This window comes from Sesamum indicum, linkage group LG10 (assembly GCF_000512975.1).
Source record: "Sesamum indicum cultivar Zhongzhi No. 13 linkage group LG10, S_indicum_v1.0, whole genome shotgun sequence".
NCBI classification, from domain to species: domain Eukaryota; kingdom Viridiplantae; phylum Streptophyta; class Magnoliopsida; order Lamiales; family Pedaliaceae; genus Sesamum; species Sesamum indicum.
Genome location: NC_026154.1, coordinates 5,724,956 through 5,752,195, shown reverse-complemented (window position 1 = coordinate 5,752,195; position 27,240 = coordinate 5,724,956). Strand labels below are relative to the sequence as shown.

At 32.8% G+C, this 27,240-nt stretch overlaps 2 protein-coding genes across 5 annotated transcripts; one reads left to right on the top strand and one right to left on the bottom strand.

The window, feature by feature from the left end:
- Nucleotides 5,359-9,262, top strand: LOC105172108 (probable peroxidase 26). The gene is made up of 4 exons (XM_011093446.2): nucleotides 5,359-5,656; nucleotides 7,763-7,945; nucleotides 8,539-8,707; nucleotides 8,795-9,262. The coding sequence occupies exons 1-4, from the start codon at nucleotides 5,396-5,398 to the stop codon at nucleotides 9,235-9,237; spliced, it is 1,056 nt and encodes a 351-aa protein (XP_011091748.1). The 5' UTR covers nucleotides 5,359-5,395; the 3' UTR covers nucleotides 9,238-9,262.
- LOC105172001 (small G protein signaling modulator 1) lies at nucleotides 9,351-26,179 on the bottom strand. 4 transcript variants are annotated; one of them, XM_011093314.2, is made up of 12 exons: nucleotides 26,010-26,179; nucleotides 25,369-25,559; nucleotides 23,274-23,372; nucleotides 21,632-21,735; nucleotides 17,758-18,563; nucleotides 17,523-17,645; nucleotides 17,339-17,427; nucleotides 17,046-17,246; nucleotides 12,660-13,061; nucleotides 11,924-12,007; nucleotides 11,259-11,487; nucleotides 9,351-9,538 (listed from the first exon to the last, which is right to left on the bottom strand). In XM_011093314.2, exons 2-11 carry the CDS (start codon nucleotides 25,501-25,503, stop codon nucleotides 11,446-11,448), a joined length of 2,085 nt encoding a protein of 694 aa, XP_011091616.1. In that variant the 5' UTR covers nucleotides 25,504-25,559; nucleotides 26,010-26,179; the 3' UTR covers nucleotides 9,351-9,538; nucleotides 11,259-11,445. The 4 variants fall into 4 exon arrangements, with proteins under 4 accessions (XP_011091616.1, XP_011091613.1, XP_011091618.1 ...); XM_011093311.2 differs by having other exon boundaries at nucleotides 25,979-26,178; XM_011093316.2 differs by having other exon boundaries at nucleotides 25,381-25,559; nucleotides 25,979-26,178.

Sequence of the window (27,240 nt, the reverse complement as noted above, 5' to 3'; positions counted from 1 at the left end):
TTTATATAAGTCCCTATGAAAAATAAACTATCATTTTATCCACTATGTTTTGTCAAAAAGAAGCAAATTATTCCCCTCGCCGGGGAGGCATTCTGCTCCTTATTAGAAAATATAGAGGGATAAAAAAGGTATTTTATGTTTCACAAAAACTTATGTAAACATTTTACGTAATATAGGAGGTAATTTGCAATTTACCCTATGAGAAAAGTCGCCTTGTTTGGCGGGAAATTAGTGAGCCAAATATCTCATGAGATAAATAATTTATAGTTAAATACAAAAGTTGGGATCAAAATGAATTTACCTGATAAATACCATGTGTTTCGAATGGAAGAGTTCAATAAGACTCATAAATATATTATCTTTCAATTAAACAAGGGAAAAGTATTATTTTAGTCCGCTAAGTATGCCTAATTTTAATTTTAGTCCGATAACTATGTCTATTTTTGTTTAGGTCCAGTAACTTACGAAATTGCTTCCTTTTAGTCCTTTGGCAGATTTTCGGACAATTTTACCTCTATGCAACTTTTGAAAGACAGTTTTAGTCCATTTGCACTCATAGAGGTAAAATTGTCCGAAAATCTGCCAGAGGACTAAAAGTAAGCAATTTCGTAAGTTACTAGACCTAAACAAAAATGGTCATAGTTATCGGACTAAAATTAAAATTAAGCATACTTAATGGACTAAAATAATACTTTTCCCATCAAATAATATACCAAAACTTAAAGTTTGAGTTTATTGATAGGTTTAAGTAAACTTTCAGAATCCTGCCCTGATTATGAGCCAAAATAGGGGGTTGAAATGAATTGAATTGAGTTCGAATCGAGCGCCACAAAATAAGTTAATTTTAAGGTTCTAGTTTGATGAGGTTATTTTTTTTAGCTCGAACTCAATTTCAATATTAGCTCTTTTTCAACTTGTTTTATTGGTTGGAGATCGAGCTCATTCAGTAAAATTTTAAATTATTAAACAGTAATATGAAATAAGTATTAAAAGTTATTATTTTTTAAATATTTATTAAGTACATTAATTAGATTGATAAACGAAAATTTTATCTAGTATTTAATAATAAAAATATTCTTGATTTATCTATAAAAGTATATGGCAATTAATACCAAAGCAAATTTGTAACAATACTTTACATATTTTTTTTAATTAATTATTTAAAAAATTTAAAGTGTTAAAGTACTTGATTAACTAAATGGTGGAAATAAGTAACTGTTTAATCATTTTGATTGTATATTGGAGATTAGTTTAGTAATAACTTAATTAGTAAATGTGTATAAAATCCCACATTAAATTATGTGATATTTACACATAATTTGGTACATCCGAATATTATTCATAAAGTATGAATAAGTATAAAAATATTTAGTAATTTTTGGAGTATATCATTTTTGTTAATAAACTTGTTTAGAATAAATTTTTATTTCTGAATTAAATTATGTACGAAGTCAATTTAAAAATATATATAAACATCAAAAAGATACTCTCTAAAATAAAGAGAATGATTAATATGTGATGACAGTTGATGCGAGCAAAGATGCAAAACAGGGCCCAATAAGTTGTATTCAAGTATTTGGGCTTTTTCAAACTTCTAAATGAGAAACCTACAAAATAGGATTAGCACTTCGACGATCAAGTCAATAGTGATTTGAGTGTAGAAATAATGAAAATATGCATACAAAATAATATAATACAGTTAAATGTGTGTGCAAAATTTTAATCTTTCCCTTCTTGTTCTTGTTTTTCCATTCCTAGTAGCTACCACTGAACTTAAGACGTTCATGGTGTCCAAATCTTGATTGTTACCTGAACCCCTGCCTTGTTAACCAATGACCAAACGACTTGTCTTCACTTGGATCAATGGAACCTTTTTCGACATAAAGCTAGTATAGTTGGATAATATGTCCAAGTTTCTCGCACATATAGCAAAACTTAGCAAGTCTCTAACATATAAATGCCAAAATATATTAATCCCACTGTGTCGTGCATCAAGTCAAGTCCGCGTCCAAGGAACGTTGATATTAAGTTATTATAGCCATCTAAAGTCAATACTAAAATTTAGCTCTTTTCGACTTCAATACACAACATAAACAATATAAGAGCGCAAGATTCGTAAATTAAAACTTTTCGATACCTAAATCAATTCAAATTACTAAAGATGGTGTCATTGCAAGGAAAGTGTATTACAATTATGAAATGGATGCACATTTTTCTTATTGAAGTGAAGTACTTATAGTTGAGTTTAGTGGTATATTTAAAGTGGATAGTACTATAATTTTAGTAGCATAAAGTACCCTTATTGTATGGAGAAAAAAGGTACCCATAATGGATCATAGTACACTATGACATGTGAGTTCCGAGTTATTTCAAGGGCATCATCATGTTTATAAACCCTTTATTTCTTCACCATTTGTCCCTTAATTTCTTTGTTTATTTAGTGATTTTTATTAGTTATTTGGGGGCAATTAATCTTATACCCTGATTATTGATAATGGGCTCGTCATTTGGTCGATCAGGTCTAATTTAGTTGATAAAATTGATATCTTATAATTATGAAATTCTAAATTTAAATTCCACATATAAATCGATATTAATCTACTTTAGTACGTCGAAGCTCTCTCTGTCTATTAGCTCATTAATATTATTAGATGGCGATGACTGACATGTTGATTCTTTTAATTAATAGAGTTAATTACACTTAAATCTCCTCTAAAAATATAAAATTATACTTTCGCTCAAAAAATTTTGAAATTACACTTATACTCCTGAAAATCCACAGTTTACATTTTGCCCGCTTTCGTTAGGATTTGCACAAAAAATATTGACACTAGCAAAAAAAAATTACAAAAATTTTCAACTTTTTCCCTCGTTCAGAATTGCCATATAGTAATTTTGTACTTATAAGGAAAAAAATATAATGATGCTAACCTGCCTTTATATATATATATATATATATATATTACATTTATCCTCTTATAAGTACAAAAATATACTTGAGAAAGCTAAATGAGGTGAAAAATGAAATATTTATATAATATTTTTTACTAACTTCAATATTTTCCATCCAAACCCTAACCAAAGGAGGTCAGATGTAAATGAAGAATTTTCAAAGGGGGTGTAAGTGTAATTTCAAACTTCTTTAAAAAATAATATAATGTTAGAAAGAGTTTAAATATAATAATTAATTCTAGCTAATAATATTAAAATTTATAATATAATTGCAATCGATTACTTCATAAACGACAAAAATAAAAAAAATAAAATCAATGATATATATATATGTGTGTGTGTGTGTGTACATAAACACGGTGTCTCCCCATAGGCAAAATTGTAAGGACTCCAAGTTGCCAAGTTGATGAGCAGAAATCGGCTTGCTTTGAGGAGAACAGCTAGTGAAGGAGTTACATAATGGTAAAGTGAATACACTTTAATACCAAATATAGACAACATTAAATATAAAAATATATGGGTGTGTGTGTCTGTGTTTGTGTTTGTGTTTGTGTGTGGAATAAGACCTAAATACGAGGAACAAAATGTTAAGATAAAGCATATATATATATGTATATATATAACATTGGCATTTGCTAAAGTATATAACAGCCCAAGATTTTAATAGTTCAAAAACGAACATCTAATGTATGCATTCTACTTTTTATTTTTTCAAAAAAAAAAAATGGGGTAATATGAGAAGTTTTCAGGCGATTATTTATCTGTTTTCAGGCGGTCATTTATCTTAATATTACTGTTGTCTTAAGCACGCCTAACTTTGAAGTTATGATGATATTCGGTGCATATGTGTTGGTATGAACTCAACAAATTCTATTGAGATCAAGAAGACGTAGACATGTCTAGATCAGAATTAATCAAATTATTTGACAATTAATTGTGATCAATCGATAGAAGTTTATTTTAACTCGACTAGTTAAACTTAACAGATCATATTTGAATAAGAATAATAATATACGCTCGAAATCATCAAACTATTCAAGCTCATCTCATATTCAATTCGATTAGAAGTCGTTCGAGTTCGACTCAATCAATAACCCAACTCAGTTTAAACAATAATTTTTTTTCAAATTTGATAATAGTTTAAAAAAATTTAAATTAATAATAATGCATTGTTGATAGTTTTAAATATATCCTCAAAAAATAAAAAAATAGAAAATGTAAAGTATACTTAAACTTATACATACGACAGTACTAATTGAAATTAACCAAGAGCTTAACATTTTATTTCCTTCAATTCTTGAGTGATTAGAATTACAAATATTAATTTGTATTTATTCAAATTTAAAAACATTAATTCAAATTTCAAGAGCGAATTAGATGGATCGAAACACACTTATAAATTATTTTTTATTAAAAAAAAATGGAAATACGTACGTCGAAAAATCCGAGAGGCATTAAATGGAAAACGGAGTAAAATGTACTCAAATATAAATGTTTGAATTCTTTAAAATGACTTGAAATATACTCATAACCTTAATCTAAAATTAAATATTCTTGCATTTAATGTAGATATAAATTATATTAATATAAAATGATTATTATCATTTAAAATTAATTAAAATAATAAAGTACCTCGATCCACCCAAAATCCCCCTTTAATTAAATTCCTTCAAGGGTGGCGCTATGATTGGCCAACCCAAAGCTTAATTAAAACACCAAAAGAATAAAATGAAATAAAGGGTTAATTACGTTTATACCCCTCTCAAAATGCAAATTATATCTTTTTTTTTAATATTTTTTAAATTACACTTACACACCCCGTCAATGAATTCTCGGTTTACAACTATACTACTTTTGTAAGAGCTTGGATTAAAAATGCTGACGTTAAAAAAATTAAATGAACTTTCAGTTTTACCCCTCATTCAACACCATTTCCTATAATTTATTAGAAAAATACCGTAGTAATACTTTCATACTTGTAATGGTATAATGCAATAAATGTATATATATTAAGTTAAAATGGTATAATTGTAATAAAATATTATTCCGAATCATTGTCATTGAAAAAGCAGTTGTTGATCAATGAAAATACTAATAAACTATCAAGAATCGTATACATTGAATGTGACGTAAAATTATAAGTTTATGTATTTCTTTTTTGCTAACATCGAAATTTTCTCTCCGAACCCTAACAGAAAGGGTATAATTGTAAATAGAGAATTCTCGAAAAGGGTCAATTTCAAAAGTTTATGAGAAAAAACTGTAATTTTATATTTTGAGAGGGGATCTTAATGTAATTAATCCTAAAAATAAAATAAATGAAATATGAGTTTCCTGTTGTAGATGCAACCTTATATATATATATATACATATTGAAGGTGATCTCATCTGAGCACTCCAATTTGAACACAAACTTAGAGAGAATATTTGGAAGTAGAAAAGAATGGATCAAAGAGAAGGGTGGAATGTGATGGCAATAACCCTAGTAGTGGCTGTAGGGCTGAGCCTGTACGTGGGGCGGATGCAGGCGGCGGTGACGCTGCCGCCGGAGTCCCGGCCGTTGAAGCGCCAATTCTACAAGAAGCTGAACACTTGTGCTAATGTGGAAGCCTTTGTGCAACATCAAGTCAAGTTATGGTGGGATAAGGACAAGAGCATCGCACCCAAGCTGCTCAAGATCCTCTACGCAGATTGCATGATTAACGTACGTATTCTTTCCGTATTTTATCTCGTATTTCATACACTATGTATATTGTATATGTCTCGTATACAATATTATTTTCAAACTCCTTGAGAGGTTTTGGTCACTTAAATCTTGCATGGGCATGATATATATATATATATATATATATATATATTGGCACTAAATGAAATATGAATCTTTGTTACGACTAATTAATGTGGCAAAAGATAAAAAAAGTTGTAGCGAATGCTGATTAATTGCAACTGTGCAACGATTATTATTAGTCGTTGTTTCTATAAGAAAAGTTAAAATACTAATTATAACTAAAAATTATAATAAATATTGCGGCTAATTATAGCTAAAACCATGATAAATATCGGTTGATTATGATCAAAACTAATGTTTTCGAATAGATGTTATTTTACTGTGGTATATAATCTAAGTTATTATTATTTTTTTAAGTTGTGAAAGTGTGATGAATAATTTATTTTTTGGTAATTAATGCGAGTGGGTTATATATAAATTATATATATGTATGTTTCTTTTCCATCTATTATTTTATTTATTTTTTTGAGATTATATATGATCAACAGTTATTATATTGGTAATTTTTTTCTATTTTCTTTTCTTATATTTATATTTGTATCGTAAATATTATATGAGTTATTTTATTTTTGCATTGTAAAATCTTAAGAAATATTTTAATTTCACGTAAATAATTTAACAAAAAATCAAACACACGTATAGAGTGTATAAGAAATGCTTGTACACATATTCTATACAGATATAATTCCTATTTCTCAAAAAATTAATTACATTTTTTAAAATTCAATACTTATCCCAAGATAGTATATATAGTATCTGATTATTTAATTGTATAGTCTTTGGAAAATAATTATACGAAATGTAAGATTTTTTTTTTTTTTTTAACAAAAACTTCGTCTTGGAATTGTTCAAACATGTTATAAATATAATTCATATTTACGGGGCGTTTGCAATAGTTTCTGTTTTTTAGTTTAAATAAATTGAAGTTAAATAATAATAAAAAATAATGGTGCTTGAAAATAAAAATAAAAAATAAAAAAATTTATATCAAAATATTTTGGGAATATTTATGATTTTATCAATGAACTGCATTGTCGCTAAGTAATTGTTTATAATTTTTTACTTAAAAATCAGCTCAATTTAATTAAATAATCCATAATTAAAAACTATAAATCAAACATTTTTTCCTCGATAATAAATTAAAAATATTTATTTTAATTACAAAAATCAGCCTTTGCTTGGGTTGAGATCTTATCATAGTTGATTTTTCTAGCAATAAATATAACACAAAGTTCAATGTTTGCACAATTTTCAATATTTGAAAATATGGTAATCCCAGAAAGGACACGTGTCGATCTGGGAAGAGATACTTCTGAAGATCTGAATATATTAAATTAAAAGCTAATCTGCATCATCATCTTAGATCTAATCCTATAAAATTGTATTATTTAATTATTTATTATTATTTTAATTTTGGTGAGTGGTTTGGAAAGTTTTCATATGTATTTGGGAGTGGAAATATATTAAAGGCATATCAAACGTAGCATATATTTTCACAATAATTAATTTGGTTTTATCATATGTAATTTAATAATTAATGTTTTCATTATTTTTTAATATATAAAAAGGAATATTTTGAGGAAAAATAAAAGAAAATTTTAACAATATCTTATGTATGCTTATATATATATATATATATATATATTTGAAAACATGTAGTCGAAATAGAAATAATTCCACGAACGGTTTATAATTGTTTTTCTAATTAAGTTTATTAAAAGTGCATCGGGATTGGTAGATATAGAATTACGTATTTAGAACTCTCTACTTTGAAATTGTTTTATTTATACGGATAATTTTGAATATGAAAGATTTTAAAGGAACTCTGGTTTTGAATAATATTGATAAATTTGAAATTTATTTTAATAAGGGATCATTTAAAATTCTTGCTCCAATTTTTTCTCATAAATTCAAATCTCCCATCCAAATGTCATAGAAGAGGACATTTTACTACAAGGTGTTTTGCTTCTTCCTCTTTCTTGTGCACAAACTTTGGTGATTTTATGTGAAAAATGAAACTAGGGATGTGATGCGTCGATCCTGCTAGACGGGCCTCACACGGAGAAAAAAGCGATACAAGATCTAAGCGTCGATGGATTTAGACTTATCGACAAGATTAAGACGGTAGTCGATGACCGATGCAAAGGACCGGTGGTTTCCTGTGCTGATATTCTTAACCTTGCTGTTCGGGACGCCCTTCATCTGGTATCCTCTCTTCCTTTTCTACTCACTTGTGCGTAAAAATACAGTACGTGGGGGATTCTACCTTGATTTCGTTCGACCAAACTCAGACAGTTCTTGTATTCGGCGTATAATTAATAAATCAAAAAAGCGCCTAGTCATTAACAACCTAATTTTATTCTAATACGCAATTTTAAATGTTCGGGCAACTGAATCATAGACGAAGGATGTTTGGGTAAGTTGTTTCGAAAAACTTGTAAAGCGTTGAACAATGTCTTGTATATCTTCTAGAAAAGAAGTTTATAAAAATTTAAATATATGAGGTTAAAAGAATAGTAACAAGTCCCTAATTTATTTTCAAAATTTTAACTAAACTCCATCAAATTTTGGTAATATTAATTACAAAATTATCATTAATAATATCTTATAAGTTTCATAATCTAAATTATTCAAATGCTTCAAAAATTCATTAATGAATAAAATATTAGATCTCATAAACTTTATATTAAATAAGCTTAGCCAAACACCATCGAACTCGTTATAAATATTTGACCTTTTCATACTCTACTCACCATACACCAGGCTAGTAAACTGTGTTGCATGATATCAACATACAGGCAGGGGCACCAGGTGCACCATCATATCCAGTGTACCTGGGTAGAAGGGACGGTCTAGGGTCAAATGCAGCATGGGTGGATCTACCATCACCCTCAATCTCTTCGGAAGGAGGCTTGGCATATTTCAGGTCCAAGGGTTTAGATGCACAGGATTATGTCACACTCCTAGGTGACTGCTTAATCTCTACTTACCAATTCCTTTACCTGCTTTCCGAAAGAAAATCTAAGTTACCTTCATCTGCTGTTCCACTTTCAGGATCACATACAATAGGAAAAGCACACTGCTCATACATACGCAATCGTCTCTACAACTTCAACAAAACCGGTAAACCAGATCCAACAATGAGCAAATCCACGTTGGACAAACTCAGACGACAATGCCCTTCATCACTGAAGAAGGGCCAGGAGGATCCGACGGTCTTTCTGACTGACAAGTACGGTCCTAATTACACGTTCAGCAACGCCTACTACTCTAACGTACTATCGAAAGATTCAGTTCTTAGAGTTGATCAGCAGCTACTGTTCAACAAGAACACAAGCCCAAAAGTGCTTGAGTATGCGGGCAAATTTGAGGAGTTCCGGCAGGGATTTGCCCTATCGATGAGCAGGATGGGAGGCCTCAAAGTTTTGACAGGAAAGCAAGGGGAGATTCGCAGGAACTGCCGTTTCACAAACAAGAATAATCCCAAGATCAAGTAGGACGGATCTATGGGTGAAGTGGGAAGGAGTTATCATATAATGCAGAAGGAAATTCAACTGATTAAATAAGAGAGAAAAGCATTTTATATATTGATTTCTTATAAGAGAAAAGGATTATGTAAAATTTGCATTGGTTTGTAATAGTTTGTATGCTTTCTCATATCAATGAGATAGTTTTGACAGTACCAAAATTGATGATAGAACTCTTCGAGTATATAACGAATCTTGAAAGTGCCTACTATCCTAACCTGCATCGGCATTCTGAACAGACCAAGCAAAGGAAACGGTCCACTTCATAGTCCTGAGGTGAAAGGAGAAACTGTCACATAAACTGTAGTCCTAAGCAAGCATTAGAAAGAAAAGAACCTGTACAGAAAGCAGCCACAATAATTCTGTTATATAGCATCATATTTAGTAGCAAACTCGTCTTTTAGAACAAAGCTCAGTAGTCCCAGACTCCCAGCGTGATGGTATTTAGCATAAGCAACAAAGTAAGATGATCTGTTATTTTCTCACCATAGTTGACTGATTAAAGCCACGAATTTATAAGGCAGCGTTATTCCATACAAACAACTAGCTGAAGAAATTAGAAAATTAGGACATTTATTTTCCTGAATTTACGTGAACTCTTTATGCAGATATGTATACCAGTGGGGCACTCCCGCGAGAGACAAGGTAATGTTTGAATTGGTATGAAATTGTTGATGAGAATGAGGTGAAAAATGCTATTTCAGGAAATGAAGAACTCTGTTGACACCCCAAGAAGAAATATGCATTCATGTGGAAATAAAGTATAACGAAAACCAAGGCCTATTGAAGAACTTCAAGACAATATTACTGCATGTAATGCATAAAAATCTGAAACTATTCTAATTAGCCCCAATGTCTTAATAGCAAAATGGGCTTACAGTCTTTGAAACATTTCTAATACACTTCTGAAAGTCGACAACCAAATTTGCCTAGGTTTTACGCCTTGTTTCCCACTCCTCTGAGGTGATTCCCATTCCAAAATAGTGAAAGAAAATGAGAAAACAGTTCGTGTAAAATGGACATCTGTAGACAGTGACTTTAATCAAGGACACCAGTGATATAGTTCTTCACTCCCGAGCACATTTAAGTACCTACGTCCAAGAAATTTGAGACCATGATTGTATGATATTTAATCTTTACATATAATAAGAAAGAGGCATTAGTTATTTGTTACCAAATTATGGAGCTGCATGAACTTGGAAAAGCACCTAGCAATGTTAACCTAACAAGGTTTTTACTTACTCTAGGTTTTAACTGATACACGCCCCATTATTCTACACCTATAATAGTTTAAGTTAGCATTCTTCGAACTGACAACTCATAGATGCTTATATTGGAAAGTTAAAGTTAATTAAAGAAGCTTGTATATGTCTTTCCTATATCTAACTCAAATAGTAGTTATTAATCAAAGTTTTGCTTTTGTAGCTTTCAATACAAACAAAATTCACCATGTATTCTATTGTTCATACTTGATACAAGTTGTTTCTTATACTGATCATGCCAACCAGCACTTTGTGAAAATGCTATGAAATAATAAAACTCGACATGGGGTAGCACAGCTGTCCTGCCATACTGCTGGATCTTATACATTTGAATTTAACAGCTGAAAATTTTTGTACAAGTTGTTGTCTAGATCTTAATAAAAAGTTTCCCCATTTAAACACAAAAAAGTATAGCATACAGTCAATAAAACAGAAAAGCTAGGTCATACAAAGGCTGACAATCAATTCATACCCAGAGGTTAATCGGAACTAAAACTTAAATGTCAATGAATTAGAACTCAAAAACCTCCAAAAATGACCTAATAACATTGCTTATCAACACTCTTCGACAACATTCAACCGAGAACAAGTTCACGAGAGCGATAATCTATAACATGGTTTTGAAGCAGCAGGACTAACTGCCATAATTAGTGGCTTCCAATATAAAAATATAACCACCGAATATTGGAGATAATATTTCATTTTGAAGAAGAGAAATGATACCAATACCTGGTTAAAGAGTTTGTGTGCTTCTTCTGGGCACAAAACGGGCATGACCTTTTAGATGGCTTGTGCACTTAGTTATGAGTTCCTCCAAAATATAAGTCTATGATCAAAAGCTTTCGCTCAAAAATTCTTCCTCAAATCATCAGCAGCCTTTCAGAGTGCAATGGAAATGCATTTCTCATATTGGAATTTAACTGCCATTCCGAGCTACTGAACTCCTATTCTTGATTAGCTGTTACAAGTAGGATGTAAATATTTAGCTTGCTAGCTATGCATGGAAGAAAGGAATACAAAGTTGAGCTATTAACATATATGGAATTTCATTATGTTAAACGACAACACCATAATATATGGAATTTCATTATGCTAAACAACAATATATGGCATGCCTCAAATTTAAATTGAAGTTCATTTTGTGAAACAACAATGTGTAGCTAAATTTAGCAGGTAAAACATCCAAATTTAAAATGTCATCTTAATGCTTCAATTTTATAGTTGAAATGCTAGTAACATATGCAAAGAAATATGAACAAGAATATCAATAAACATAATGTTGGATAACGAGGTTCTAGAAAGAAAAGATATAAGAAACCATCAGAACTTATTCATATACCTACCCAGGCAATGATGTAAGACAGAAAAACAACACGAACAATTACTAAACCTGCCTTGTTAAAGTACTTCTTTCGCAGTTTAATGGCTGTACGTACACATCTCTTGACTCTGATCTTTAACATATTATCATTGAATATCTGCAGAATGGTTCACAATAAGACATCAAGAGAGATAGAGTTAGAGAAAAAGGACAAGAGAAAAGAGTTATTTCATAGACTACAAATGTTCAACCTATTAATACTATCTCAACATCTAATCAAGTTTCAGATCAGAAAGGAGCTGTAGCATTAAACTGGTAAGAGGAATGACTTACTTTTCATATGTCAAATTAATGGAAAACTTAACAACAAATAAGCAGGAGACTAGTATATACTCACAAATGCACAAGACATGGATAGAAAAACTGCAGCAGAATAAAACATTATTAAGTCAACCTAGAATGTTGACTGGCTTTAACTTATTGAACTCCTAATGTAAGATCCTTAATTAATACCTGATTTAAATGACAGAATAGTACTTCAAAAGAAGTGTGGAAGTCATAAGTTCCTTCGAATAAATGCAAAGAATGAATCCTGGGAGTGTTGCCAACCACAAAATTTCATTCAACAAATACGGCTAAAATTAGATGAAGCTCATTGCGGGGAAAAAAACCCTGACCAACTATATGTTACACAAAAAGATAGAGTTATATCAATAATAGGCCCTGGAAGATGAATTAGCTCTGTTTAACTACATAATCATGAACCAGCATAAGAGAGTATTGCACAGATAACAAAAAATATCACATGCCTTTATTAGGTCATCAATGGAACGTGTTTCTTTGATAATTTTCTGACGGTTCATAATGAGGATTGCTGCTACACAAAAAACAGGCAATTCATCGTCATGATTTCTTCTTGCTGATATAAAGGTACGAATCTGAAAGCGGTCATTCCTTGACCAGAAAGTTTTTGTCAAGCCACAAAATGGTCTAGTTGGTCTGGATCTGATTACTGAGTTGTCAGAGATGGGGCGTCCTACAGTTCCATGTTTCGATGGAAAGCCACTCTTGCAACCAATAGTATTACCATAAATGCTTTCTTCTCCCGATTCAGTTTCTGCTTCCCTGGGTAACTGTATAGCCAAAATTTCTGGGCAATTATCATCCAGAAGCGAGGTCAATGATACATCAAAATCAGCAGCCCAAATCATCTGCATGAAAAGGTCAACAAATAATGAGCATTCTCATTTTAGAAGATCATTATTCATAACTATTGACATATGCATAGAGGAAGTATCAAGAGATGTAAATAGAATTCCACAAATAGCATATATATGCCTTAACATGATGAAGCCATGAACTATATTGCTTTGAACTTCTTTTTATCAAAACCAAATTATCCGTTCAGCATGCAATACAACACAATCAATGTCGGAAGCAACCATGTATCTTCAGGACCCACTAAAACCTCAATAACTCTACCACAAGAGCCAAAGACCACGTTAGATGATTGTTGTCTTTTCCCTAACAATACCCAAAGTATACCTCGTTTTCAGTTTTACTACCCTAGGCTTGGTACCCAAAATTTATGATTTTCATCCGCTGAAGTACCTTTCTTTAACCGTTAAAACAAACCGTCAACCCAATTTTTGAGGCAAAATTAGGCGGGAGCTTGTCTATATAAGGGCATGTTTGGCTGTTATTTCATTCACCACACAAAATAGAGTTGAAAGAGAGGAATTGAAGAAATTTTTCAAAAAGCGAGAGGAATAGGGAGAAATCAGTTTCCATCTTACTCAAATTCGAGTATGGATTCACAAAAAAATATATTGTGAGTGTAGAACAAAGCTACCATTGAAAACTTCTTGAACAAAAATAAACCCGGGAAGAAGGTTTTGGCATGTTTCAATTACGGGATAAATTGGTGCTTTGTTCTTATTATTTTGTTTGTGTTATTATTTAACACTAACTTTTTGCTTTTAATTTTTTGTTCACACAGAAGGAATATTGTGGAGTATTTAAATGGTTTGATTCGGAAATGTGCACAAGATTGAAGCAAATTATTCCTGGTTTATTGAGAAAAACCAACCATCTTGAACACGAAATAAATGTGTTCAAAGCAAAAAACAAAACCTTTGAAGTTGAATTGAAGAAATGCAAAAAGTATAGAAAAAGTGCTTGAAAATGAAGTTCATAATTTGAGGAAGAAAAACAAATGTGTTGCTATATGCATTTGTATTCTTGTGTGTTCAATGTTTGTTATGAACAAAAAAGTTAAAAGCAAAAATTAATGGTAAATAATAACACAAACAAAATAAAATAACAAAGCACAAATTTACCCTTTAATTAGCACATGCCCAAAACCTTCTTTTTGGATTTATTTTGGTACAAGAAGACTTCAATGGTAGCTCGATACCATGTAAATATTCTCATTAGATGAACCCATACTTGAATTTGAACAAGATGAAAACTGATTTCTCCTCATCCCTCTCTTTTTTTGCAAAAGTTTCCTCAATTCCACTCTTTCACCTCTATTTTGTGTGGCTAATGAAATGGCAGCCAAACATACCCTCATATTGACAAGCTCCAACCTAATTATCCAAACTTGAGTTGACCATTTTTTCTAAAGATCAACTCAACGGATGTGGAGGATACTCACACGCATGAAAATCATAAACTTCGGGTACCAAGTCATTAGACTTGGAAACCTGGGTACAGAAACTGAAAAAGATGTATACTTTGAATATGAAAAGTGAAATTATCCCCAAATAAGGCTATGGAAAAAGTTTAATTCAGTGGGTAAAACCACCACGGTTGCCGGACATACTTGCTAGTAGAACTGTTTCACTGTTCAAGCATTATTTTTCATTAATAGATAATCAACATCTATCTCAATTAAGGAGAAGAAAGCAAGCAAATTTGATTTTCTATGGCCACGGATGAAAAAGAGATGGAGAAAGTCAATACATGCAACTATGAAGAAAGAGGGATCAGACCTAGCAGATGAGCTATTAATTATTAGCAGAGAAGATGGGAGTTAAATACAGACATGGTAACTTGGTTGTGCTAGCACCCACTCTGGCTTACAAGAAACAAGGTGACAGCATTTTTAATATAAGTGAGGGTGAGAATTATATATAAGACAAGAGGGAACAACAATGTTATGCCAGTAAGAGAAAGGGTAAACCGTAAATGAATATGCAAAAAGTTGGTTATCAGCAATTAGATGCATTAAGAAACAAGCAATGGAGTGATGAAAGTGGGAAATTATTGGTGATCAAATCGTAATGAACAGAAAAAATGGCTGGAGAACATGATAATGCAATTTATTCAAGATTTCATATTCCATCCTCATTCTTAAGCAAGGCTGGTTAGACATGCATTTTTCCTGTTGGAAGAAGAAAACATATAATATATACAAATGTACTTTACAGTTGTATCTGAGTACTTTTTCCAGGGGAATCTTTATCTGAACTTCTGAAAACACAAGGGGAAAAAGGAAAAAGCCTAACCAAATTTCATCCGACAAATGGCCTACAGAAGTCAAAGATAAACTGAGAAATATAAGAAATAATGTCACAATAATAGCCAACACTTATGCCTCAATACATGACTATTAATGCATCATATAAATCGTAGTTTAACAGGCAAAAACAGAACTGTTAAGGTAGACATGATTGACAACCTTAATCTGCAGCTAGAATCATGTGATGATCCACTATAGATAATGAATTATATGTGAAAGACATGTAGGAAGCTATTGCACTGCTATACATGTCCTCCTCAACAGTGGCAACACCACCTGAATTTCTGAACCATAGAGTTTATTGACTTCCATCAAAACTATACAACTTAATAAAAACTATTAAAAACCACATCCTCCAGTATAGAGAAAGCTACTATTTTCATCTGGAAAATTATCCCGACCAGGCTGCCATTTTTTACATGGACTAAGCAATTGAAGATGTTATGAGATGTACGATTGAAAGAAATGACTTAAGCGAAAATTGAAATCACACAATTACAAAATTTCATTGTCAATTCTACGGTTAGATACCAAATGAAATTCTATTTATCATTGTATGTTCAGTTAATTTTTTGTGATTTCAAAAGAAAATGCTCAGTTTATTTTTTGTATTTTAATTTTTATTTTATAAAAATAGACCATGTTAGATTTAAACCTTGTATAATGCATTTTAGTCTGATAAATTCCTGCTCACAATTGCCAATGACAGCAAACCTCGCTCTAAGAGTATAATTACAACCTAATTAAGACATTATAAAACCACATAAGCTTGTAAAACACTTTACAGTAATCTTTTGCCTCTTCTTTTTACCCCTCGACCACCGCTTTACCACATACCCATTGGATCACAGATTTCCAAATCTTTATTAAACACACATATTTCTTACACCATTCTTTCATCATTCCTTTGGGCCAACAACTTCTGCCTTTCCAATCATCTGGCTTGTAGGTCACTATCACAAGTCATCCTTATTCAATATGTTAATTTTAGGTAACAGGTTCACCTATGTAAATGGGAGTTTTAATGTACATGTTTTCTATCAATCTCACAAAAGATCATATGGTTCAAACTTGAAATGCATCTCTCATCACAGACAGGACAGGACAGTAATTGGAATCGCGAACGGAAAATAAGAACATCAATTGGCTTATAAAAAGGAAAAGGACACCATCGACAGAAACATGTTTGGGTGACTGCAAAACATCAAAGAAAACATCTTGATTTTCAGCGTCACATTGTAAAATAACCATATTGAAAACATCGAATTATAACTCATGCAACCCTGCTAATCTTCATCCACCAATGGAGAACATATACCATTGGTAGCAACCACAAGGTACTATGACAATGAAAATCAAATCAGAAACTCCAATGCTTCTTCAGGAGTCATTATCTTTTCATTTTTTTTTTTAACAGAACATCCTCAAGTAACACCCTTGGATATATCAACCATGCTATGAATCAATCTTTATTAATCAAAGCGTAGCAACATTTTCATGATTGGGCGAAGTCATAAACATAGCCATATGTTCGCCTTAGAGCCCAACACTGTAGTCTAAGAGCAGTGGCTTTTCTGAAATGCCAGATGCTAAACTGAAGCTATTGGCATGTTATCGGGGTATATAGACTAACGAGGAGGGATGAAGGTGTACAATTTTAAGAACAAACCTCCCACATACAAAGAGCTTCATTGAAAGATAGCTCCCGACGGAAGAGCACCAGCAGCATACGGAAAGCAAAGTGAAGGCTTTCAGCACCTATACGGGACAAGTGAGAAAATATCTCCCTGTCTGTAAGTTCTAATATATGCCATAGCGCTTGCAACTGCTTCATGACACCAGTCGGCCCTTCCATCCTAAAGTTTTCCCGCTAAAAAATTATGCACATTGCATTTTAGTAAACAAACCAAAAGCATAAAGCAGAAAAGAGGTCAATTAAACAACAATTTGTTACATACTTACCATTCTCCTTAAAAGCATCTCAAAGCACCAAAATGCATCAGCATTATCCTCAAAAAGAACAACAAAGGGGGATAATAAATCACTCATGCCTGCAGATCAGCAAGAATATGAAGTCAAGGCCAATGTTCATTACCAGGATTGGTATTACAATAAATCAGTAAGATTAATAAAAGAAAGGCACAACCTTGGCAATATCCTGTTGCAGGATCAACCCATGCATAGACAGCAAGAATATCTGACATCCGAGCCAAATTTTTGGCGTCCTGATAAAACTCCAGATGACTATCTGTTCTTACTACATCAACAACTGAAAAAAGGACCTATTTTACCCCCAAGTAAATGGTAATAAAGGCATTTTTAGGTTGTTGGACCTTGGTTTAGCTAAGAAGACAAGGGGCAGAACAAATGGACTTGTTTACCTATTCGGTGCAGCGTCCAAAGCCATTCAGAAACTCTGTCTTCACTAGAAGCTCCTCCCTGTGACGTGGTTGCATATTTGGTTGGTGTTTCTGGTGCATCTGATATTATAATCCTATTGTGTATTTCTGCTTCATAATCGAAATTATTTGACCGAGAAAGAGACTCATGAACACCAGGACGGAGTATTTCACTTTTGGAGTTAGCACATTGAGAGACATCATTAGATGGGAAACTATTTGATTCCACAACAAGATCTGCATTGTTGTTAATACGAAAACTGTGCATATGCCCATCTTCATATCTCATTTTACGTTGTGTTGAGCATTTGTCCTCATGTGACCTAAGTACTTTCTTATCTTCATTATTCTCTTCAAACAAATTTGTAACAGGTAAAGGAGGGAAATCCAAATAATGTTCAACTTCATAACTTGGCTCATGTGTGTCATGATCAGTTGCGGAACTGCAGTTGCATGGATCAGGAAAAGGCCCAAGACCAGAGGAATCATATGCTCCATCCACAGTGCTTCCTCTTACACTTACAAGATCACCAAAATCACTAGAACTTTCCCTTTGAGATGCATAATGTTTATCTGTACATTTGCTATCTCGAACACAGTTGTTATCCATTTTGTTAGTACTGGCTTCCGAAATCCGTCCACTTTGGACTTCAGCATCCTTTCTCCCATCCTCTTTGGAACTCATCCTCATGTCCATGACTTTAGACCCTACAACATAGGCCAGGGAACCAGTCCCAATGCTTGGGTGCATCATCTGACATTGCTTCACAAGATCTCTATAACGTTCCCTGTAAAGGTTTGCAGTTAATCAATTTGCAGCACCTAGTAGCATACAGGATTGGAAAATAATTTGCAGCTAAATTCTATTGTTAGTTTCATTAACTTCAAATACTGGAACAGTAAAGAAAAGGCAGCGAACATAAGCAGAAATGTAAAAAATTCCAGGTAAATCAGATAACCAAAAAAAATACCTTAATAAGGCAATGGCAAAATGAAAAAAATCAAAATTGACAAAAATGGAAAAAAATAACAAACATGTGCTATGTTGTGCTCTCAATTAGCAAACCGTCTTATCTCTACCTTAAACCCCATCATCCCAATCAGTGGCCTCTCTGGCAGATGCAAAATCCGTGCATTTTGCAGCTTCACTATTTCTTGCCATTACACCACCTTAAAAGCTGACGCCAACGACGAATAAATACAGCCAACCATAAAAATGGATAGCACCACCATTGCCCAATTGTTAGGTTCGAAGAGAGATGCTGTTGTGTTCTCATATAAACGGAGGTGTATAGTAAAGGGTTGCAATGTCAATTTCCTGACCAACAGTAAACCGCCATACTTTTAGCGCACAGGACTTGTCACACTGTTATGCCTCTGATAGGTACTATTCTATCACATAATAGTTCCACCAAAGGCTGAAAAGTCCGAGACACAGAGTCGTCTCTACTATACAGAAAGTGGAATGTGGATTGGATAAGAAAAGAGGTCACCTACGGTACGGACAAAGGCCAAAAAAGGAACCACCAGCAATTTCACCGAGTTTCCCTATGGCCTACCAGTGAGAACTACTAGGCAGGAAAGATCTTGGTGAACTTTAAGCGAAAGTGGTTTCTGAACTCATGCATGCTACAAGAAAGCTTGTATTTCCTCTGTACGCTATAAAGGACAACACAATACAGAAAACGGAGTTGAAGCTGCACCCCAAACCAGAGAGAGAATTCAATTTCACTGTCCATGTCGGAGACGGTGGGGCAGTAGTTACACCAGAAGCGCCTAATCCTCCCAAACATATAGAAAATGCAGAACGTGTCTAATTGGGGCTCAAATGACGGCCCATACAATCAGAATATAGACCCATGCTGCAACCATATCAGATTTATTCGTTTCCAGGTACATATTACATAGCTCGAACTGCTGAGTACTGATCCCACCAAGTTTGACAGAAGAACAGCCTCCAAACACCACATTGCAGTCAGACTACATAGTCGAAGTGGATTCCTCGCCATAGCCCAACATTTTGTACTTTAATTAAGTTTGTTACTTTTCCCTTGAGTTGGAAACAGTAAGACCAAAGGCATTTTCACAAACTGCATTGGCTTCAAAATAAGAAACACATTTCACCTTTTTTAACCTGACGCGTCATGCAGTGAATCCATTGGTCTAAACATTTTCATCTGCATGATGCATTAGTTGAAAAATTAAAATGTGCTTTGTTGTTTTGAACCCCACAAAAATGTGAAAACATTTTGGCTTAATATTTGCAGCTTGAGGGAAAACAGTGACACTTTGCTAAGTACAAAATACCAGACTATGGTACATATAACCCATACGAATCATGTAGCAGCAAAAGGCACTGTTAATATGGACCAATATGACTTTATTTGTTGTGGGGTTGAAAATTACCATGAAAGCAAATCCAGTAGACAATATACCTTACACCTACTCTTTGAGTATTTTCTTCCGGCCCAGTTCTCGATGAGCGAGAACACAACATACAGTGTGATGGGGACCTTCTATATGTAGGAGTGAAAATGGATTGATGAATGAAAACAAAAACTTTTCCTTGAAAAATGTCAGATCCAAATATTTATGGGTTCAAAACAACTTACATGAAAATTTGAAAAAAAAAAAAAAAAAGAAAAAAAGATAACAGAAAAATGAAATCAAAGAACCCCCTGCTGACTGAAACAGACCCTTAGAGGTCTACAGTCACATATCTTCAGGTTCAAACTCATTAAAACCAATTGAATGTGTAAAGTGTTACAACAGCATCTGACCACTTCACTAATGACCTCGACCTCATATTTTCATCAGCTAAAATCTTCGTCTTTCCTGATGGGTTATTGGCTAGTTACTGAAGCACATATATTGGACACTTCTCATGTAGCTTAAAACCATCCCTCTCACATATTAAAATGTATTCAAACTGAGTAACCAAAGAATGTAGACACTAAGATTGCAATTGAATTTTAAGGCATTGGGCATGGACAATAGATGGAGCTTAAAAGTATTTCAAATCCACTAGTTTTTGCCATAGATTCTATAGATGCATTCTTTTGAAACAATACACAGACATAGCACCAGAGAGAAATTCATATTACTCCAATTAGAAAGAATTCACATTTAGAATGGCCTAAAGAATTAACAAAGATTTGCCTAAAATTTGAATCCATAATAATGCAGAACCATGTAATACCATGAAAAATTTTAAACACTTGCCAGCCAAAATGTTCATTTGAAATCCACTAAAGTCGTAAGTGATATAATAGCTATCAACATCTATTTTTCTACGTAACAGCAAGTGTCAGTGAAGTAAGTGGATATTTAATTTCATTCAATAGCAAAATTTATCTCCTAAACCTAAAAGGGATAGAGAAAGGAAATGAACTTTCTCAAAAAGGAAGAAAAAAAGGAATATTTCCACAACATGGACCAAAAAGTCAAAGTACCAAAGAATAATAAATTTTATTTTCCAGATGCAGCTACTGCGCACACCACTAACACATATCAACTGCTACTTTTTACCCCATCAACATCACGAAGAAAACAAATCTACTGAGCGAGCTTTCAATTAGACTAGAAATTAAAGCAAGAAACTTATGATTGCAAATAAATAGGCAAGAAAATGATTTCCATCTCAGACATTTAAATTCTGCCTGCATTAGATAGGCAAATAGATGGATCATCTAACCTCACAAAATCATTAACTAAACCATATCATTATGATACAAACTTTGTATACGGAAGAACTGGGAAGTTAAGATAAAGATTCTCTAAAGATTATGAGCAAGCAGAGACCGAAACAGTCAATAAGAAGGGATCCAACTAAAGCAGTAACTAGTAAGGCCATTACCTCCTTGCTGTCCTTAGTTGCCTGCGATATTCAGCAGTACTGCTCAAAGAGTAACACCCCAAAAGAAATTCCCAGACTTCAGGTCTTATAGATGGATCCACGCCCTGTATGTCAAATTGGTGATTTTAGCACTGAATGTAAGGTTACAGTTTGAACAATGGCTCGGAGACAAACTTTATCCCATCTTTTCTGTAGATATTAACAAGCACAGGCCAATATAGTCAAACACAGAGGTTGTCAAGAACTCGGAACCTTTAATTTTAGCAACCTCCAAACCAGCTATCAACTAAATAAAAAGAAAAATCAACTACATAATAGATATCTAAAAGCAAAAACCAAAACTTAGCGCTTACCCAAACTCCCATCCGCAATAATACTGATAGTTGAATAAATTGAGATGAAAAAACAATAATGGGCATAGGAATTGTTTCTCGAGTTATAAATAAATTCTGCTGGTCAAACATACGTTTGAGATCAGCTTAAGAGGAAATACATATTTGTTATGTCAAAAATTCAGATAGCTTAGGCTTCAGGGTCAATACTAAGGTCAGACTTGTTCTCAGGCTCCAAAAGTTTAATATTCACAGGACGTATCAAACAAGCCCAGGAAACTCCCAGAAAGCAACTTGTGTTGTTTGTTAAGTGTTCGATATGAAATCTTGGACACTTCAGCAATCATCCAAGTACTTCGCCTGGGCCACTCTTACCAATAAAAGAGGCCTGGGCCACTCTTACCAATAAAAGAGAGCAAATAAGAGTCATAGCTAGCACCTTTAGGCAGTGACGAAAGCACCTCTCTATTTAGAGTTTGAGGTTTGAAAGAATCTTGAGGACTGGAATAAAACTACATAAGCTGGAGCATCAGGTAATAACAAATTTCCTTATTTGGAAATTAGGGACTTTAATGTAAGACCATTTGCCTTTCCATCAATAGTTATGATAAACTTTTGGGTTCTAAGAGGATTTAACACAGAGTTTAAAATGGAGAGGTTTTTGACAGTTCACATGAAAAATCCACAAAACCAACCAGAAAACTCCTCCATATCTGAATAACTAGTGAGCTGAAACCAATTAGTCAGGTAGGGTCTGAGGCTTTTATGTTTGGTGCCAACTGCCAACCCTATCTAGTAATTCATATTATTAGCTCGTCAATATAATAGCAAAGATACGTGGAAATAAACATAAGAAGCATGATAAATCTTCTACAATTTTCCAACTATTCATTCACATGTACAATTTCGTCCTACCTAATTTCCTCTACTTAAAATCAATATAGGGCTGCCAAGAAAAGGGGTAAAATCAATTTCTAGTCTCAGGTCTATCAAATTAATATAACAAAAATAGCCTCAACATTATAATAACATTGATGTTGGACACAGGCTGCATCACATTTTAACCACCACTTTATGGGAAAAAAAACCCTGTATCCTGAGATACACACAAAAAATACGGGAAACAATATGCATTAACCTCTAAGATATTATATAGGATAGGACCATAAAGAGATAAAGAATTTATTAAAATAATGCCACAAAGTCATTATCATTGGTACCCTAAGTTTGCATTTAGCCAAGTCTTAACTCTGTAGCATGAAATAAGACAATCAGAATAAAAGATTGCGACCTCCTATAAAAGCACTTACACCCAGAATTATCAATTTCAGCGCTTTCTGGAAACCAAAAATCTTTCCATCATTGTCAAAGGTCGCCTGCCACTTATCTGGCTTAAGCATTTTGCTTACCTGTATGATTTGAAAAGCCAAAAAGGAACAAGCCCTACATAAGTATCATAACAATCTTCAAAATAAATTTCACTCATACTTGCACAGTGAAAAACTAAACTTTAACTATTTCATTTCCGTGCCAAAGTCAAAAGACTCAAAACATGATTACAGTTCTGGATTCTAATTCAACAGCATTTTCTATCATTTGAATTACCAATCAGCCCATCTTGTAGCATTTCCAAATTGACCCAGTAACTTCCGCAAGGATCAACTTTCAACAGAAGTATCAATCAAATAAATGAAACAATTTTTCCAGCTAATATTAAAAGGTGTTATAGCAGCTGCAAACTACATAATTTAGATAACATCGTTTAGAAAAAATTAAACGCGAAAGATGAGATGGAAAAAAATATCTAAGAGAAAAAAGAAATGTTCCATGAACAGTTAGCTTTTGCTGTCGTGAAAGAGGTCTCCGGTTTTCACTGTTAAAGAAACTTCAAGAATCTACATTGATCAGTATTCACATCATTAAGGATGTATCTGGATTCTTCTTCTGATCTTTTTATCTTATGCATACAAATCACTTCCTTTTTCTCCCCTTGAATAAATGAAAACAATTTTTGAGAACTAGTCTGTCTTCTTTAAAAATTTAGTTTTTAGAACAACAAAACCCCACTGCATTACTATAAAAAAACTTGATCATTAGACACATCAAAATCTAGAACATTTTTAATGCCTTAATATGAAGAATAAATTTAAGTACATCAAATCATCTGCACTTGGTAATCCAAAAATTACTTCATCTTTTCTTCTTGCTTCTATAGTTGTATAGTTTAAACCCAAACACGTCAAGAAATATCCATAACATCATTCAATCTCATATAAGCACACATAAATTATCCCAATTTAAGCATCTATAGCATAAGACCAAAGTTATACTAAAGCTAGTCCCCCCCCCCTGGAAAAAATAGATACACTATCAGCCAGATGATTGCTTTCGTCCAGCTAGATGCAAACTGTAGTTCTGTAAGGCATCTATAAAAGTGGGCCCAAACTCACGTTCATGTAATTGGAAACCCCCCCCCAAAAAAAAAAAAAATCAATAAATAAAAAGGAAGAAAGATGCATTGCCAACTCCTAAGCCTCATCCACCAATTTGTGAAAGCTATGAATTATATCAATTCATCTTTATTATTCACTTGTTCACTGAAGATTAAATGTTTCAAATCACATAACAATTGCAAATCTTTTCACAGATTATACAACCAATGAAATTAGAACCGAGAGATATGTGGCCATATTGCTACTGATTCATATCCACACTGTAAGAGATGTCAGGTTATATTAATTTAGCTGGACTGTGGATAAAATGGAAGATTCATTTTTACTAACTTCTCTGTACTCCTAGAAATACAACTATTCATGTGAACATGAGGTGAAGGCAATAAACTTTCAGCCTTGTGCATTCATTTGTTTCCTAATCATGATCCAGATAATTTATCCTGGGCCTGGAGTTCATATAGACACTGCAAGCATGCACACACACAAACACTGAGCGAATCCAACAAAATAGCAGAGCCCATAGATTTACATCTAATATCAAAGAGGCACACATTTATTACGACAAGCTTTAACCAGGCACTACTAATTACCTGCTCCATTACTCACATATTCCTTGCAAAATTGAAAATATAGACCATTTTCGTTAAAAAACTATGGATTCATGTTATCCTAGAAGCTAACATTCATAAGCCACCAACAAGAACTGGCAAAACAACAAGTTTGAACCAGTATTGCAGTCAGTAGAATCTATACATACAACATTGTCATCAAGACTATATATTCTAGATGTTTATGAAGTAAGGAATAATTAAAATACACCAGTCCTCCCATTCCAAAACAAACAAGCAAATGACGTACTTAAAACATATGAATAATCGAACAGAATTTAAAGCCACATCAGACAGACAGATAAAATATGACAGGAAAAGAAAAGGAGTACTGAGATTCTTACAGCTATAACAACCTTTATTGGTGATTGATGAAGACAAGGCTCCCCAATATCGCGAACAATGGAACTTACTTTCTGAAAATTCACCGGACCTCCCATTGCACATTTCCATTGCTTCTCAACTCCGTCAAAAGACATCACACAAACACCAGTCCCTTCTATTCGTATGTACTTAACTCCTCAGCTCTCACTCTCTATCAACATTCATAATCATCAATTAATCCATCATCCAACTCATAAATCACATGAAAACCGAAAAATCTTGCAAATAAGCAAAAAAGTACAATTTCGTCCAAAACTAATACTAATCACAGTAGAATGAGACATGAATATCCACTAATCAATCATACGATAAACAAAAGCAAAACAATGAGACTTTCCCATCAGGCTCAACTGCTTCCCAACATCAGATCCAATTTCCAATAAAAGAAAAGCACAAAATACACTAACATTAACATCACTGGCAGAAAAGATAACCCTCCAGTTTTCTTGTTCACAAAATACAAATAAATCACCAGAAACAAAAACTGCTATCACACAACCACAAACCACTTCATGGGATCAGTGTGCGTACATCCAAGAGGGGTGACACTGACGGTATACAGAAATTTACCTGAAGGACAAAAATGTGAAAACTGAAATACCTCTGACGAACAGAGATCAGAGGAGGTCGTGCGTATGACCTGAGACGCCATTAACACGCAAAGATTGTTTCTTTTCTTGATTTTTTTTCTTTTATTTATTTCACCAAAATCAAATATAAATTTATATTTGGAAACCGATCTTAATTTGTACCCTGGAATTTGGTGGGTCAGATGTGATTTCAACAAGTTACAGTATGAAAAAGAGGGCAGATCAGGAAATAGGGTAAATAAAGATTTTAGATAAGCTAATAATCTATATTTATACTCTACCTAAAATGGAGATTTGTTTTAAATATTTGGGTAAAAATTCCTTTTGTATTTTACTGAGTTTTTCTAGTTAGTATGATATTTTTGTACAAATTAATAAGTAAAAAAATATATATAAATAATTTAAATTTTATAGTATAGAAGAAAGTAATTGGTAAATAATTTAAATTTTAATTTAAAATAATAACACCAAGTGTTGTAGATTTAAAATAAATTTAAATAATGTTACTAAATAATTTAAAATTTATCTCTTAAAATCTGTAATTTTTTTAATAAAGATAGTCAATTATGCTTATTTAAATTTAAATAAAAAGCATACTTTATCAAAAAGATGTGGTTAATATTTTTATAAAGATAAATAAACATGAATTTATCTACTTAAATGTTTTTAGATTAGATATGGGAAGGAAGGCGTAGCAGAATCTTTGCTGCTTGCATTTACCATATTTAGAAGGAACAAAATTTGAGACGCTTTGAGCATGCGGAGCGATCACCGAGCATCATAGCCACTATCATTGTGGAAGATATTAGACAGAGGATTATCAGTGTTAATTTATCTCGTTCTGTTAGTTCATGTGCTTTATATAGATTATGGCGTATCCCTTGGCCTGTCGAGGGAGAAACCACCAATTGAGCAATGTTGTACTTACGATCTTGTTTTATTAATGAAACTTATATTTACCAAAAAAAAAAAAAAGGAGTAGCGGAAATTTAAATTTTTTTATCCAAAATTTATTAGCACAAGTGAAAGGGGGTATATAATGTGATAATTTAATCTCATCCCACATTTTATTATCGATCGCTAATTTATTTCAACTTAATTCTCTCACTCAAAATAAACGAGACCTAAATTGATATAAATTATCTGACTCGGGCCCATCTCTTGAAATATAGCAGTAAATAAAGCCCAAGCCCGCTGGAAATATGTTAGTATTATGCAGAGATTTAGCTCATAATAGGTGTT